The sequence below is a fragment of the Myotis brandtii genome, unplaced genomic scaffold (genome assembly GCF_000412655.1).
Source record: "Myotis brandtii unplaced genomic scaffold, ASM41265v1 scaffold499, whole genome shotgun sequence".
NCBI classification, from domain to species: domain Eukaryota; kingdom Metazoa; phylum Chordata; class Mammalia; order Chiroptera; family Vespertilionidae; genus Myotis; species Myotis brandtii.
In genome coordinates this window covers 743410-758950 of record NW_005369027.1, presented here as the reverse complement: position 1 = coordinate 758950, position 15541 = coordinate 743410, and the positions used below count along the sequence as shown (strand labels likewise).

General features: G+C 36.7%; 1 protein-coding gene across 1 annotated transcript in view; it reads left to right on the top strand.

Annotated features, from left to right (window-relative positions):
- Positions 1 to 15541, top strand: part of CTNNA3 (catenin (cadherin-associated protein), alpha 3) — a 1348181-nt gene that overhangs the window by 697653 nt on the left and 634987 nt on the right. The window contains exon 8 of the mRNA XM_005876777.2: positions 8198 to 8278. Coding sequence (XP_005876839.1) covers positions 8198 to 8278 — 81 coding nt within the window. The remainder of the gene's footprint in view (positions 1 to 8197; positions 8279 to 15541) is intronic.

Here is a 15541-nt window from a genome sequence, read left to right as displayed (position 1 = left end):
TTGTCTCTCTCACATTGATGGTTCTCTTTGTCTCTCCCCTTCCCTTCCACTTTCTCCAAAAGTCAATGGGAAAATGCCCTCAGGTAGCGATTAACAAAAAATAAAAAATAAAATGGAAATACTCTCAGATTAAAAACAAGTTTTTATGGTTAAATAACTACATTATATTTATTTTTGTATTTTCACCACATGAGTCCTGAAACAAGCATTTAGGAACCATTAATGTACATAACATTTTTGGTTCCTGCCCTAGGTAAGTAAAACCTAGAATTTTGAACATATTCCCTTCATTTAATAGTAACCATAGCATAGAAACAGTCACTGACCTAGGAACTGGCAAGATCTGAAACCCATTACAGCCGGAGTCACAGCATAGCTTACTGCTGAACCATGAATTAATTACTCCATCAATTAAATTCATAAACTGTTTTCAATTTCTTCTTATTAAGAACTATGTTGGGTCCAGAGTTTGCTGGACTTTAGTGGAGGACAAGAAACTAGGTCAAGAAGAGAGGGAAAATGGTAGTCCTGGAATGAGGCAAGTTACAAAACATCACAGGGTAAAGTAAAAATCATGAAAGAGCCAGTGATTTTAGGAAATAAAGTAACAACTTACTCCTGACTTTTCCATTCTCTTTTAAGGTTACCTGTTGGTCACTGGGGTGAATTTTTACATCTACACTTGCACATATATATGACTGATTTTCCATGGGATCATCTTTAAAAGAGAAACTCATAGCTTATACCCATCTCTGAAATTCAAAGGAAATAAGTAACATCACCACTGAAACAATTTGAATTTTATTGCAGTGCGAACCCAGGAATGTTTCTTTTATGTTTGGTGCATGTCGGTTGAAATCCTGTGGCCTTTCATAAGCATCTCTGGTGTGAGAATGCATGCATCAGGCTGTCCTGTTTCCCTTTCTGACTAGAATTCCAGGACTAAATGCTTTTAGAACTGGGAGGGACTCAAGGTCGTATAGTTCGATGGCCTCCTTTTACAGAAGCAAAGTCTAAGGACAGGACAGGTAATTCAACTTAGTTAAGGTCACCCAGGGAGCTTATTTCAGAACCCCCATTTTCTGATCCAAGGATTAAATTTCATACCAAGCCTTTCTTATAGGCAATAACAATAACAGTTTTTGAATAAAACCACTGATTGAATAGGTCATCTGACAGCTAACAGGATGGATGTTAACTACTTTTGTTAAAGAACATACACACTAATTTTATTAATAAAGCAGTTTGAATATTATTTACTATTAGTAAAAGTGTGGTTAACATTTATTTATGTTATCCACAGCCATTAACTGAGTGCCAAACACAGTAGTAGATACTAAGATTGCAGTTAAGACTTGACAATTTATAAGATGAGGCAGAGTGTAAATTAAAGATAACAAAAGTTTCACAGTTATTATCTTTGAAATGTGCAGAGAAATTAGTGGAAACACAAATGAGAAGGGTTTTAATTTTTAAATTTAACTTTTTTTGTTTAGTGTGGTGTTGAAGAGAGTCAGAAAGATGATATAGAGAATGAGGCACTTGAACTGAGTCTTGAATTAATGACTTAATTTTCATTTTGAGTGAGAAGAGCTTAGAGAATTACAGGATAAAGGTTTAGTGTGGAAAAACAGGGAAATCAGTCAGCAGGTATAGTTCAGGAAATGCAAGTGTTAGTAACAATGGTGACACTATTGATAAGTACAATAATAACTGCTAACATTATTTGTGCCCTTCTATTTGCCAAAACGTGTACACTCTTCATCTCTTTATTCCTTAAAACAATCTTGTAATAGTGTAATCACTATATTATTTCTATTTTATAGGTACAAAAAGTAAGACTTTGAGAGATTAAGTACTTTGTCCAAGAACATAAAGCTGTCAAGAGATGGAGCATAGATTCAAATACAATTCTAATTGAATCCACAAACATCTATGATATTTTGCTCATCATTTTTAAGAAATGCATTTATATAATTTATATAAAATTAATTTGGGTTTAAGTTATAGTTCATTCATGCATGGTGGATAAAGCCTGAGATTGGATGCAACAACTCAATTTGATGCTACCTCTTACTGCATGTCCTCCTGGAATACCATATTTAAGCTTACTGAACTTCAGTGTCTTCATATGCATATGTATGAAGAGTTATTGTGAATGGCATTGGGGACAATACATGTACAGTATTTTGCTGTGGAGGGCGTTCCAGTCTTTGGTTTCCCCTCATAGACCCCCAGCCCCATCTCAGCAGTCAGCTACCTGGAGGCAATATTTTATTTCACTAAACAATATAAAAGTTCAAGACACTTGCTTGCAGTCTTTAACCATTTCCCTTGATATGTGTCATTCTATTCATATAAAGTTATTTTTCAAAACCTCCTTTCAATTCTCAGAGTTAATTTTTTTGTTTGTTTTATGTTCATAGCACAGACCTTGTTTCAGAAAGATTTTTAGGATGTTTTCCTCATATGCCATTTGGTACAGTGATGTTCTAGAAGAAGAGATTTCATGTTTATGCTTGTCTGTTTGTATGTCTTTCATGCCTGAAAATGTTGACTAGAATCCATGCCTCTGTTCTGTGTTAAGCATAAAAATATTTTTAAAGCTATTTCTGCAGAAAAGAACTAACTTAAGGGCATCATATTTTATCTTTACCATGAAATAAAGAATTCCCATTTAAAGGGAGATGTGTCATTTTAAAGGGTTGAATAAAATGGCACACATTTAAACTACAGAAACAAAATCATAACAAAACAAGAACAAAAACACTTTTTCTTATTGTTTCAATTTCATGCAGGGCTCCTTTCTGCACTGATAACATTTTCATTTGATTATGAACTAGATAAATTTTCATTTGCTTTAAAACGCATCCCTTAGTATTTGAAGCTTCATAGTTTTTTGAGGTCAGCATCATGGCCTTCCTAGTTTAAATGCCATTTTTATTTGTACCATTTCAAATTTATATTATGAGTATGTTTCCAACACATTTCAATGGCTACTTATGCACAACATTGTACAATAAAAGTAACATATTATTCTATATTTCTTTATTTTAGAGAACATGGCCCTTTCATAGAATTTTAAAGTTGGAAAGAACTACAGGAAAGATTTAGGGCAAATCTTTATTTTTATGGGTGCAGAAGTTAACTTCCAGGAATGTCAAGGGATTTGCCAATGATTACCTTTATCCAGTCTTTTTTTTTTCTGTTACTCAACAAATAACCTTTGAGCTCCTATTATGTGCAAAGTCTGGTGCTAGATACCATGAGGAACAGATTATATGTAAGAAGTTTCCCTCAAGGACCATAGACTAGTGAGAGAAATGCATGAGGATTAGCAATTAACCCCAGGACAAAGACTAATGAAGGGAGCTCTCCACAAGCCTTTCAAAAACTCTAAAACTGAAATCCTCCTCCTCATTTTGACCTGCTTTACTCTTTGAAATGACCATCTCAGTTCCAAGTGCCATCATCTGTGTAGCCCATCATCACTGCTGGAAAGCTGGACATCAGCTTAGCTTGTGCTCTTTTCTTCACCCACCACAACTTGCCAGTTATCATCCTATGTAGCTTACTTATAAAGAGTTAAGACTGTCACTGCAATAATCGAACTCTTTTGCCTGTTTCTGTTCTTAATCTCCTCAAATATATTGTGCAGACTCCCACCAGCTCAATGATTTGAAATAATGATTTGCCTGTGTTACTCATCAGCTTAACTTCTATGACTCCCAATTGCCTAAAGGCTCAATTTTTTAATATGGCAAAAATCTCCAAAATCTTGCCTCCCCTCATACTTTTTATACTAGTTACTAAATACTCCATAAGGACTTTTGCCGTTGCTAAAGCTATCCCTGTCTCCCTAAAGTGGCCTTCTCTGTCTGTCTCTCTTGGCTGACTTCAACATATCCTTCAATACTCAATTGATACCTTCATCCTTAATGGGGAGCGGGGGTGCTGCTCCTACTGATACATATGTTACCCTTAGTGCCTCTACTAATACTGTGTTTATGTCTGTTTCTACCACTAGATTAGATGAGTATTCTTCAAAGGCAGGCACTAGATCAGTGGTTCTCAACCTTCCTAATGCCGCGACCCTTTAATACAGTTCCTCATGTTGTGGTGACCCCCAACCATAAAATTATTTTCGTTGCTACTTCATAACTGTAATTTTGCTACTGTTAGGAATCGTAATGTAAATATCTGATATGCAGGATGTATTTTCATTGTTACAAATTGAACATAATTAAAGCAAAGTGATTAATCACAAATTCATTATGTAATTCTATATGTGTTTTCCGATGGTCTTAGGCGACCCCTAAAATATATCTAAAAAGATATATTTTAAAATACTGCTGTATAATACATCTTTCTAAGATGAGGGAAATGTTCTATATTTTTGCTATACAATATAGTAGTCATTAAACACATGTGCCTAATGCTCACTTTAAGGACTGATGAATTGAATTTTTAATGAAACTTAGTTTTAATTAATTAAAATTTAAATTTAAATAGCCACATGTGACTTGTGGCTACCATTTTGGACAACGTAGTATAGAAACTTCTCCCCAATAGAGTCCCAATAGGAAACAGATGGAACACTCAAATTAAGATAATTCAAGAAGAGTTTATTTATAATTAGACTTTTTCTAAAGGTGTGGGCAGCTTCAAGGGAACCATATAAGAGAGTGCAATTACCTGTAGCAGTGACATGAGAGCAATGGTGAGGCAGAATTGATGGAAAGACACATAGCAAAGTTTATAAGCCTCAATAACATTGGGACTTATATATAATATGCAATAATAATTTTAATAAAATTTTATTGAATGAAGTTTATGCTCAAAACTGTTCTTTTTCATAAAATCTTTCCTGGCAGTTTATTTACTGATAAGTAATGTGATTTCTTTCTCTATATAGTGCTGATCCATGCCATATTTTCACAGCGTCTTTCCCCCTGGCTTTCCACTGTATGTGGTGCCTTTTCCATTAGCAGGGCTGTGCTGACTTAATGATGGCTCCTGTCAAGGCTTTCTTTAAGGAGCATCCACTCTGATGAGTACCTGGGATGTAGAGAGGCTCTGTCTGTTATCTGTGTTGTGTCTCAATATCCTGCCCTTTCCATCCCTTACCTCAGCACACACAATTTACCTTCAGTCCTAGCTCATTGCTTGATGATTTGTGAAGGCTTTGAAAACAGAAGGAATGAGGGCTTTTAAGCAGGATGGGGCAATTTCTCCTTGCTTTATTTATTTTTATGCCATGCAAAAGGAATAAAAGCATTCAATGGCTTGATGGAAGCCCAATAAATCTGGATAAATAGAGCAAGAACCCAATAAAAAAGCTGGAGGTGGAAAAAAGAAGAAAGATGGGGAGAAGGAGAAGAGAGAAAGGGAAGAAAGAAGGAAGACTTTTTACTTCCTATAATGACAGGGACTGTTTATTATTACCTAGAGAACAAAATGTCTTTGACCCAATGAAACATTTTAAACTAAGATTAAGCTCTGGGTAGAAATTAAGAAATCATCTTTATAGTCCACTTTGAATCTTTTCATGCTGTCACCTTCTGTTATTCTTTATTAAAACTTGCATGCCACTGCTGCTCTCTCTGTGCAGGCTGGCATTTTGTAGTTGTTCTGATGAATCATATTGCAGAAGCTAGGGAGTTTTTATGGCCAACACAACAGAAGTCGCTCATATTATTCCTGATACCCTGTGTGTGTGTGGTGGTGGTGGTGGTGGAGAGGGGGGAGGTTCTCTTTGTACCACTCCTGCCCCTTTTGACTATCTCTAACTTCATGAAGTGGAAAGAGACACTTTCCTCTAGAGCTAGCAGTGCATGAAACTGGAGAACTTTCCTCTAGAGCTAGCAGTGCATGAAACTGGAGAACTTTCCTCTAGAGCTAGCAGTGCATGAAACTGGAGAACTTTCCTCTAGAGCTAGCAGTGCATGAAACTGGAGAATAAGAGCTAAGTTCTTTAGGTGAAATTACCAATTGTCTTATATACCATTGTGTATCTGTTTATGCCATTGCCTTGTACAGCCCTGCATTAGCTTTCACAGTTTTTCACTGCTAGTATGGATAATTCTGGTTGGAGCTGGAAAGGTAGCCACACTTTTATCTAAGTAATTGTCACTGTTGCTCTTATTATTTCAACATCCAGAATTTCACTTATCTCTCTCTTTGTCTTCTTCCCTGTTTCTTCACTGGACACAGTCTCCATCATGCACACATTTCACACTTTCTTTCAAAAATAAAATGTGTTAAAGGACGTAGTAGTTCTCTACAGTGTCTCCCCCTAGGAGGCATCTGGAAATGTGTGAGGTCAAACTTTGGCTATCATAGTGCCGGGGAGTTACTGGTAGATTTTGGTAGACAGGGGTGCGTGGATGCCAAACATCCTGCAGCGTATAGAGTGTGGCCTCAAATTATGGTGATTTCCCTATCTTAAATATCAGTAACACTGTTGCTGAGAAAAATCTAGATCTAACTAAAGGTTTAGGTGGGTACCAGAAACCTCAACCAATAGAGAATTTTAATTGTGCCTTGATAGGTAGATATTAAAGTCTCCTCCAGAATTTAGTAGGACACCTTCCTGGTATATAGCAGGCCCATAATAAAACTATGCTGTGTTTTGAATCAAGTTGTTCATTTATAAACTAGTCAATACCATTCAATAAGTCCTATGCAAGTTACTTTCAGAAATAGAAAAAAAATTAAAATACATTGCCAACATCACAATCCTAACAGTTTTGTAAGGGTAATGATTATGCACAGAAACAAAATGGGTATATTGGGAAATTTTCAAAATGCTATGGGAACAAGGACAGGTGAGCATTTGCTTTTGAGTAGATTGCTGGGAAGTCTTTGTTGAAACCATTGGAGAATCGGTAGGATTTTAATAGGGGGCTATTTGAAGAGACACTTGCTGAAGTCAAAGGTACATTATATGAAAGAACATGGAAAAAAGACATAGAAAAATATTGGAATATTATTACTATAAAAGGACAGAACTTCAGAATATGTGGTGGAAGATAAAACTGAAAAGATAGGTTAGGGTAGAGTATAGATGGTCTTGAACTTCCTGTAAAGAAGTCCTTCCACTTGATGGTATGGATTTATGTATTGGAGGTAGGATATAGCATCCTGCCTAATGGTCTAGACTTTGCCTCAATGTCTTTTCTGAAGTCTATGCTATAAACTCCCTCAGTTATCAGCTGCTGATGGTATGGATTTATGTATTGGAGGTAGGATATAGCTTCCTGCCTAATGGTCTATAGACTTTGCCTCAATGTTTTTTCTGAAGTCCATGCTATAAACTTCCTCAGTTATCAGCTGTTTAAACTTGCCTTCCTGATGTTCAAGGTCTCCTCTCAAAAGCCCTTTCAGTTTATTAATTTAAATAGTAGCAATTTTCTAGAGGTGAATCACATAGTAATTTTTCTCAATCTCTTTTATACATGATATGGCTGAAGAAAGTATGATTAGATTCAATTTTGATCGTCTCCCACAAAAGTAATATGTAGAAAATACCAACCAAGGTGACTCTCCATGTACTTAATAGCCTGAAGATTTAGGTTAAGGATATAACATAGAGAATTGTTCTGCTTAAAGAACGAATAGGTATTGCACAAATTATCTTAAAGAGCCAAAAAACAGCTTCCAGTTCTTAAGAACTTGAAACAGTTTGTTCTTGGAATATTGTCAGCTGAAATTGTGGTCAACTTCTGCAAATTGTATGAATTTGCACTGCATATTTTATTTAGTGTTTAGCAAAACTCCAGTATAGTTCTGCATAACTTACACAATACACCATCAAAATGACTTCAGAAACTCCCACAGAAGTTGACAATTTGGGCATCTAATGCTTTTAAGTTAATTGTATGCTTAGCGGTTAAAAAGTCGATATGAAGATCACAGTTTTGGGAGGTAATGCTCTGCCTACTGCCACAATGAATGAAACCCAACCATGTATCAGACCTATTACAGACGCTTAAAGAAGAAAATAATGTGAGTTTTAATCACCGTTCTACTTAGTCTTATGTGAAGTGCTTATGAATCATATGCAATATCATAGCGAATTTTCAACCTATTCTTGAATTTTCAAGCTGTTATTTTCAGAAAATTTAGAAGGCAAATTGTTAAGTGCTAAAGAGTAATTTCATATCATTACTTACGTCATTTTTTTTCTCCCTTGCAGACCGGAAAAAAGGAAAGGAGTAATACCCTGAATATTGCAATAGACAACATGTGCAAGAAGACAAGAGACCTTCGAAGACAGGTAAGGAAAGAGAGAGACTTGGAGACAGAAACACCATGCAAAATGAGTCCTTTTTCCATTGCTGGAATATTTATATCTTGTTTTGTTCTTTTAAAATTAATTTAGAACACAAAACAAGAACAATAAATATAGCTGTTCTATGTTCACATACCTCAACTGTTTTTGTGACAAACATAATGGAGAAGAAAGCGTGTGCCTTATTATTAGTCAGAGTTACATTTGCATGCTGACTCTACTTTCATCAGCTGTGTGATCTTGGGGACAGATTTTATTTTCTGAGCCTCTCTGAACCTATAAAATAAAATAAATAATACACAATAGGGCTGTGAGGATTAAATGAAATCCCTATCAAGGCCTTGTATATAGCCAATTTTTAGAGAATGTTGGTGAATTGACCTTTTACATTAGAAACTGAGTTTATCATCCACATGCTTATAGCAAACAGCTAGTCATTCAGACACCCTACCAGTTACTCCTTCCAGATCTTTTCAGGATGCGCCACGAGTTGGTTTCTGTTTAAGTTAAGGGTACTTTTCAAACTTGGGTCATCAGGAGCCTAGGATTAGAAAGGATTTCATTCTATAATTGAGAAGTGCAGTATAATGCCAAAAATTAATTTTTTTCTCCAGAAAGATGAAGACCTTGCTATTTTTTAAGACACTTGCTTTCCATTCCTTTCCACTATTTAAAAACCAGAGTTCTTTTTTCATGCACAACGCTAACTTGGTCACCATTAACTCATAAAAGAGGGCCTGAAGCTTTCCACCCTAAGCTTTTAATGCAATATATTATTGTACTTTAATGGGAAGATTTAGTAAAATGACCTGAGAAATCCTTTAATCCAGAAATAGATTTGGAAAAGGAATAAATAGGGATCCCCAGCCAGTTGATATTAGCTGTGTAAAACACAATTTTGAAGCCTGGGAAAAATCCCAAATCTCAACTTTATGTCCTTAATGTGAATTCTATTTCTACTGTCAGCACTCAGAATTATGGAATGCAAGAGCTGGAAGGAACTTAGCGCAACCTGTCTTACGATGTAGATGAGAAACAAGCCAGTGTGGCCAGGTGATCCCTCTAAGGAGGAAGGGACATTGCACCTACACCAGGTCAGGATCTACACTGGACTCAGGAACTGTTAACCCCAGGGCCATCCTCCCTGTTGGTTGCTTGGCTTCAATTCTCAGTCTTCTTCGGGATTTCTACCCCATCTGCTCCTCCTCAGACTTGGAAAAGTTGTTCCTAGGAGCTATCAGATATTTTGTCTTTCATTCCTGTCTCATCCCTCTATGCCTTCAATGGAGTCATGCACAAAGAGTTAATCTACATTTATTATCTCCAAAGCTTTGGAATCATTTTGTAATGTCAAGATAAAGCAATTCCTGCATGTAAAGTGATTAGATTTAGCAAATAAAAGCACAGAATGCCTAGATAAATTTGAATTTCAGATTAGAACACATATATTTTAGTATAAGTGTGTCTCAAATATTGCATGGGACACAATTATATTACAAAATAATTGTGTTTATCTGAAATTCAAATTTAACCAGGAATCTTGTATTTATCTTTTTAAAAAAATATATTTTATTGATATTTTACAGAGAAGAAGGGAGAGGGATAGAGAGTTAGAAACATCGATGAGAGAGAAACATCGATCAGCTGCCTCCTGCACGCCCCCCTGCAAGCCCCCCACTGGGTATGTGCCGGCAACCAACGTACATGCCCTTGACCGGAATGGAACCTGGGACCCTTCAGTCTGCAGGCCGATGCTCCATCCACTGAGCCAGAGCCAAACTGGTCAGGGCTTGTATTTATCTTATAATCCTACTTGAGTTTCTACCTCACTATTGTCAGTAAGATATAGAAAGAGCATGAGGGTTACTAATACTCTTTCTCATAGAAAGAGAATGTTCCCAGCTTGTAGACAATTGCTGTGTTCCAAAGGTATGAAAATTTCTTGTGGTTTCACAGGTCAACATCCTCATTGTTTTGGGTTAAGTATTGCTGCTGAACAAACCACCACAAATGATAGCAACCCTCTATAATAATAAAAGCATAATATGCTAATTAGACCAGACATCCTTCTGGACGTCCTTCCAGACAACCTTCCAGATGAAGCTGGGGCTGCGAGGGAAGCCCAGGTCCCAGGTGCCTGCCAGCGGCCGGAGGGAAGCCTGGGTCCTGGGTGCCAGAGGGAAGCCAGTGCCGGCAGCCAGGGGAAGAAAGGCCTACTCTTGCACGAATTTCGTGCATTGGGCCTCTAGTTTTATTATATTCAGGATTCCACAGATTGGCTGGGGGTCAGCAGGGCCACTTCTATGGTGTTTTTACTGTGGTCTCCCATGTAGTGGAAGTCAAATGATGGCTATGTCTGGGCTCAGAGCTGGGTATTTGAGGCCTCAGTGCCTCTTCTTTCCTCTCTCAATGCAGTGTCTAATCTCCTAGGCCTTCTTCTTGTAGCTTCTCCAGCGGGGTAACCTGGACTTCTTACATGATGTTTCCGCGCTCCAAGAAAGGCCTGGAAGCTACCAGGCCTTCTTAATGCTTGAGCTCCAACGTCACTAGAATGTTGTTTCCTCCACATAATATAGATTAAAATAGTCACCAGCCCTGCCCCAGGTTAACAGGAGCAAGGAGAAGCAATGTCTCTCATGGGAGAAGTGGCATGAGTACATAGGAAGGGGTGGGCTCATTGGGAGCTGTCTTTAGACTCATCCGTGGTCTTCAATGTCAGTGAGGTGGTTGCTATGATTCATTCTCAGTATCCTTATTTGCCCTCCCAGGACCTCACTTTTTATCTTGATGTTTGTGCTTCGGGCAAAAAATAAAAACGAGTTTAAACAGCAATGTGAGTCATCTCCACCTCTTCCTATTCTTGCAAAATTTATCCAGCAGTTTGGTTTAAGCATCTTAACTCTTTCACACAGGAAGGAGAAAGCTACTACCCTTGAAATGTTTTTCTTTAGAATATTTAATGTTCATCTCTTGTTACAGATGTGTTGGTTTTTAGCAAAAAAATAAAACAGAATCCATCTTGCTGCCCATTCATCCTACTCCCCTTGCTTACCCATGGCTTGTCAATCAGCAACACAGAAACATTTTAACTTTGGTTCAAAGAATCATTGAATTTCCTCTGTGAGGAATGAGATAAATTGCTTAGACATATCCAGGGAGAAGCAAATTATACATTTTGGGGCAACAAGATGAAATGTCCTAGGAGGTGACTTAGTGTTTATTTGTTTCAACCCTCTTGCTCTGTGACTTGAGAACAAAGACGGAAGTCCTTGGCATGGTGTTCCAGATTCTCTGTAATTTTGCTCCAGCTTAATCCCCATAATTCTTAACGTTCCTTCCTCTTCCACTCGCTTTCTCAGTTCTTCTTCCTCAACACAGCAGTGCATTAACCTGTTCTCTGACTAAAACGTCTCCTACTATTCACCAAGTTTTCCATCACCGTTCTCCCCACCCCCAAACACACATGTGCATTTGAATATATGGCTTATTCAACTTGGTGCCTTCCTGGCTCCCCCTGTTTCCCCTACCTACCCCTAATCCACTGAGGAAGTTCGAGAGTAACATAAATACAATTTCTCTAATGAAACCTTTGCATTTTCACCAGCTGGAATTAATCTTTTTCTTCCCAGAGCACTCATAGCATGTGTTATTCTATTATAGCAGTGATCATATTTAGCCAGTATTTCTCTTCCCACTGCATTTTGAATCCTTAAAAAGGATAGTTATGACATGTCTCATTTAATAAATGCTTTCCAAAGCTCTCTATCAACTGTAGTCCTGACATTATTTATTTTTATCCCTAAAACAAGAAATAATGCCATAGTATTATCTCTATTTCTCAGGTGAGTCAATTTGCAAACAGCAGCCACCTACCTGGTAGAGCCAACATTTGAGCCCACATCTATTCAACCTCAGCCCAAATTTGTAAGTTCATCTTCAGAACTTCCAGTGCCTAATACCCTGGTTTTACTGCCATAAATTATTTTATTTCTTATTATTTATTAGGCATGTTTTTATAACTTAAATATTATTCTTCCTTCAGTCTCCATTCCCATTATTTATTTGAGAAATGCTTACCTATTGAAATTCTTAATAAGGGAGGAAGATTTTTAAACCTCCTTTACTTACATTTTTGAAACAATGAATTTATTCCACATCTATTGTATTATTCAGAGTGAAACACACATTTAGTTTCATTAAAGGCAAGTTAAAAATGTTATGTGTGTATATTGAGAAAAAAACGTATCTATTTCTTAAATGCCAAAGTAAGGATTTAAAATATGTCAAATAAAACAGAATTCTGGTAAAAAGAAACAAACAAACAAAATTAGAACTTGATTAATTCTTTAGTTGCTGAGTTGCTGAATTGCTATATCCATCTCTTCTTCATGTTGGTAATACCAGTGCCACACTCGGAAAAAAAATGTAGGATTTATACCTCCTTATCATCATTCTCATCATCAAATAATATTAAGTATCCATAAGATACAAGTCCCATTGAATTGACATAGTATGTATATACTGAATTAATTGTTAGGTAATTTAGTTCCTAGTAGTCAATTGAGTTTTGAAAGTTATATTTTACTGTTTGACTTAAAATTAAAATGCCATTAATATACACAAATATAAATTGTCCTAGTTCCCTAGGGATGATTCTTTTCTAAAATACTTTCTCTTCTTTCCTCTGTCCTTGACAGTTTCATTCTCTCTGTTCCTTTACTTGGTGGTGGCGGGCGGTGTGGGGCCGGGCTTTCTTACAGTTTTCTCATACAGCTTTCACTTGGGGGTTTCAATGGTAGAGAAATATATTATTTTTATTTGAGATCCCAAACCACTTACATCAGTGGGAGATAGAAAAATTGATGTCTCAAATCCTTTTATTAAATTGTAGTGAGAAAGATGGAAAGCCCCTCAGTTTGGTTTTGTGCCTGACATCTTTCATACAGGTATTTATTAAAAAATACATATACCTTTAACTCCTGTTGGCCTCCCACTAACTTCAAAATTTTAGTTTTGCAGCTTCTAAGGTTTTCTCATTTCTACATTGGCATGTTGGCTTCTTTAAAGTTTTTGTCTATCACCTAAGTGAAAGGAATGAGTTATTCCTTTGGACAGCAAAATAATATGGAAATAAATAAGATAGAGCCTGCTTAGGTATTTATATAGATATAAATGACAGTGTAATTTAAGTGAAAAATATCCCATATGAACATGTTAGAACATAAAAGAAAATTATTTAGCATAGCATTCAAGGCCTTCTTGTCTTGTCCCTATATGTGTTTCTAGTTCCATCTTATAATCATGCCTCTTTCATAGTCACCATAATCCAAGGGCAGAATCAAACCCAGTGGTGTGCAAAGCAGAAGTGGCAAAGTGTGATTGTCAATGGGTAGTTTATGTAAAACATTGGAGTCTGTTACTTGGTACGTAACCAAACAACATTAACACCAGATAAACATGTCAATTTTATATTGACGTCTTCAGAAAGCAGATCCTGAGACTGGGGCCTTACTACAGGCAGTTTATTTGGGAAGCGGAACCAAGAAGCAATTGTATGAGACCATGAAGGGTAAGAGAACAGGCAGGGAAGGAGGAAAGGATATGCTATTGAGGTTGCCACTATAGGCAACAGGAGCTTAAGGACCACTGAGAAGGCATATAATGCCTTCCAGCATTGCCTGGCCAATGGAGGGAGGCTGGGGTTTTATCCAGCAGCTCCCTTCCCAATTGGTTGAAGGTTGCTCCCAGTGGTGTTGACTCCTCAGAACTTCCAGCCCATTTGTACTTGGGCTGAGAATCTTACAGAGACTTGGAGCAGGCCCCAAGAAAGAATAACAGAGAGAAGCATGGAATGCACTCAAGGTGGGATGTGTTCAGAGGACTTGGATCTGTTCCCCACAGCAAGAGCTGAAATCAGAGACAGGTGCAGAGGATGAGATGTAAAGCAGCAAGCGCCTCTCATGTAGTCCATAATCATAGCTATGAATGTGATGGTAAATGATCAGGAATCAGCAAGATAGACAATACAGTGAGAAAATTGTGGTTTGGTTGCATTAATTGTGCTGTTTATTGTTTGCATGGCTTAAGATGCTCTCAAAACAAAAGATATTTTCCTGCCTGCTAACTGTGTGCTACCTCCTAAAGGCATCATTCTTGTCTAGCACAAGTCACCAATTTCTGTCCATTTTATTGTTATATTTTATTCTTTTTGTCTTAATTTGTTATTTTTGCCGAAAATTCTTTCCATTATCTTCATTGTACTCACTAAAATCTTATTTCAGTTCTCAATCTACCACTGTGTCCTAGTAACACTAGGTACTTGTGATATCCTGAGGATCCTTCTATTTTCTTTGCTTTTTATAGTCTCTATTCCTAGAATGTTATACTTCCTACTTCCTATTCAGCTTTTAAAATGGAATACATATATTTCATTCTTGCTAAAGCCATGTTCACCATGACAATCAGTGTAAATTTTCTCATTCCTTTTTTTTTGTAATTAAAGATACTCATCAAACTCTTTGTGCATTTCTCACTCCCGAATAGTTACCCTGTCTTTTTCACTCTGACATTCCTCAGGTTGCCTAGAAGGGTGCCTTGCCCTTAGGCAGCTCAAAATGCATTTGTTAATTTGAATGAATGTACAATTACGGAACAGAAGATTTATTGTGCTCATTATATTTGACATTATGTCAGGTAATTTTAGCCTATTTTCCAACAGAATTTTGAAGACATTGGCATCGAACTTATTTGGAAGCTCATTTTCCAGTCCTAGGCTTGTCCTACTGAACATAATACCACACGTATGTGGTACACCTTTTCTCATTTAATGTGTTATGTAGTTAGCAACATGCCTTACAAAATGCAAAAAAAATTGCTTCTAATTTGGTTTAGTTTTCTTTTTAAAATAATTTCGCCAAAGAGTTCATTTATTTATTCTGTAATTAAGAGTAAATCGGCTGTACCTTGAACCTCACCTTTGTAATATATTTTAACACTTGTGTATGGAATAAATGATTGATTTAACATCTGGGAAAATATAGTTGAAAACCTTAAAAAATAAAAAAAGAACAGGGAATAAAGACCATTAAAATAAAGGTAAGACATAAGGTAGTATCACAGAGGGGAGAGGAACAGACCATAGCAAATGTATGCAGCCCTGGAAGAAGATTGCTATAATTATTTAAGTATTTACAAAAATTGGCACAATGTGTGACAATTGTTATTCTCCATCTCCCTAGATTTTTTGTA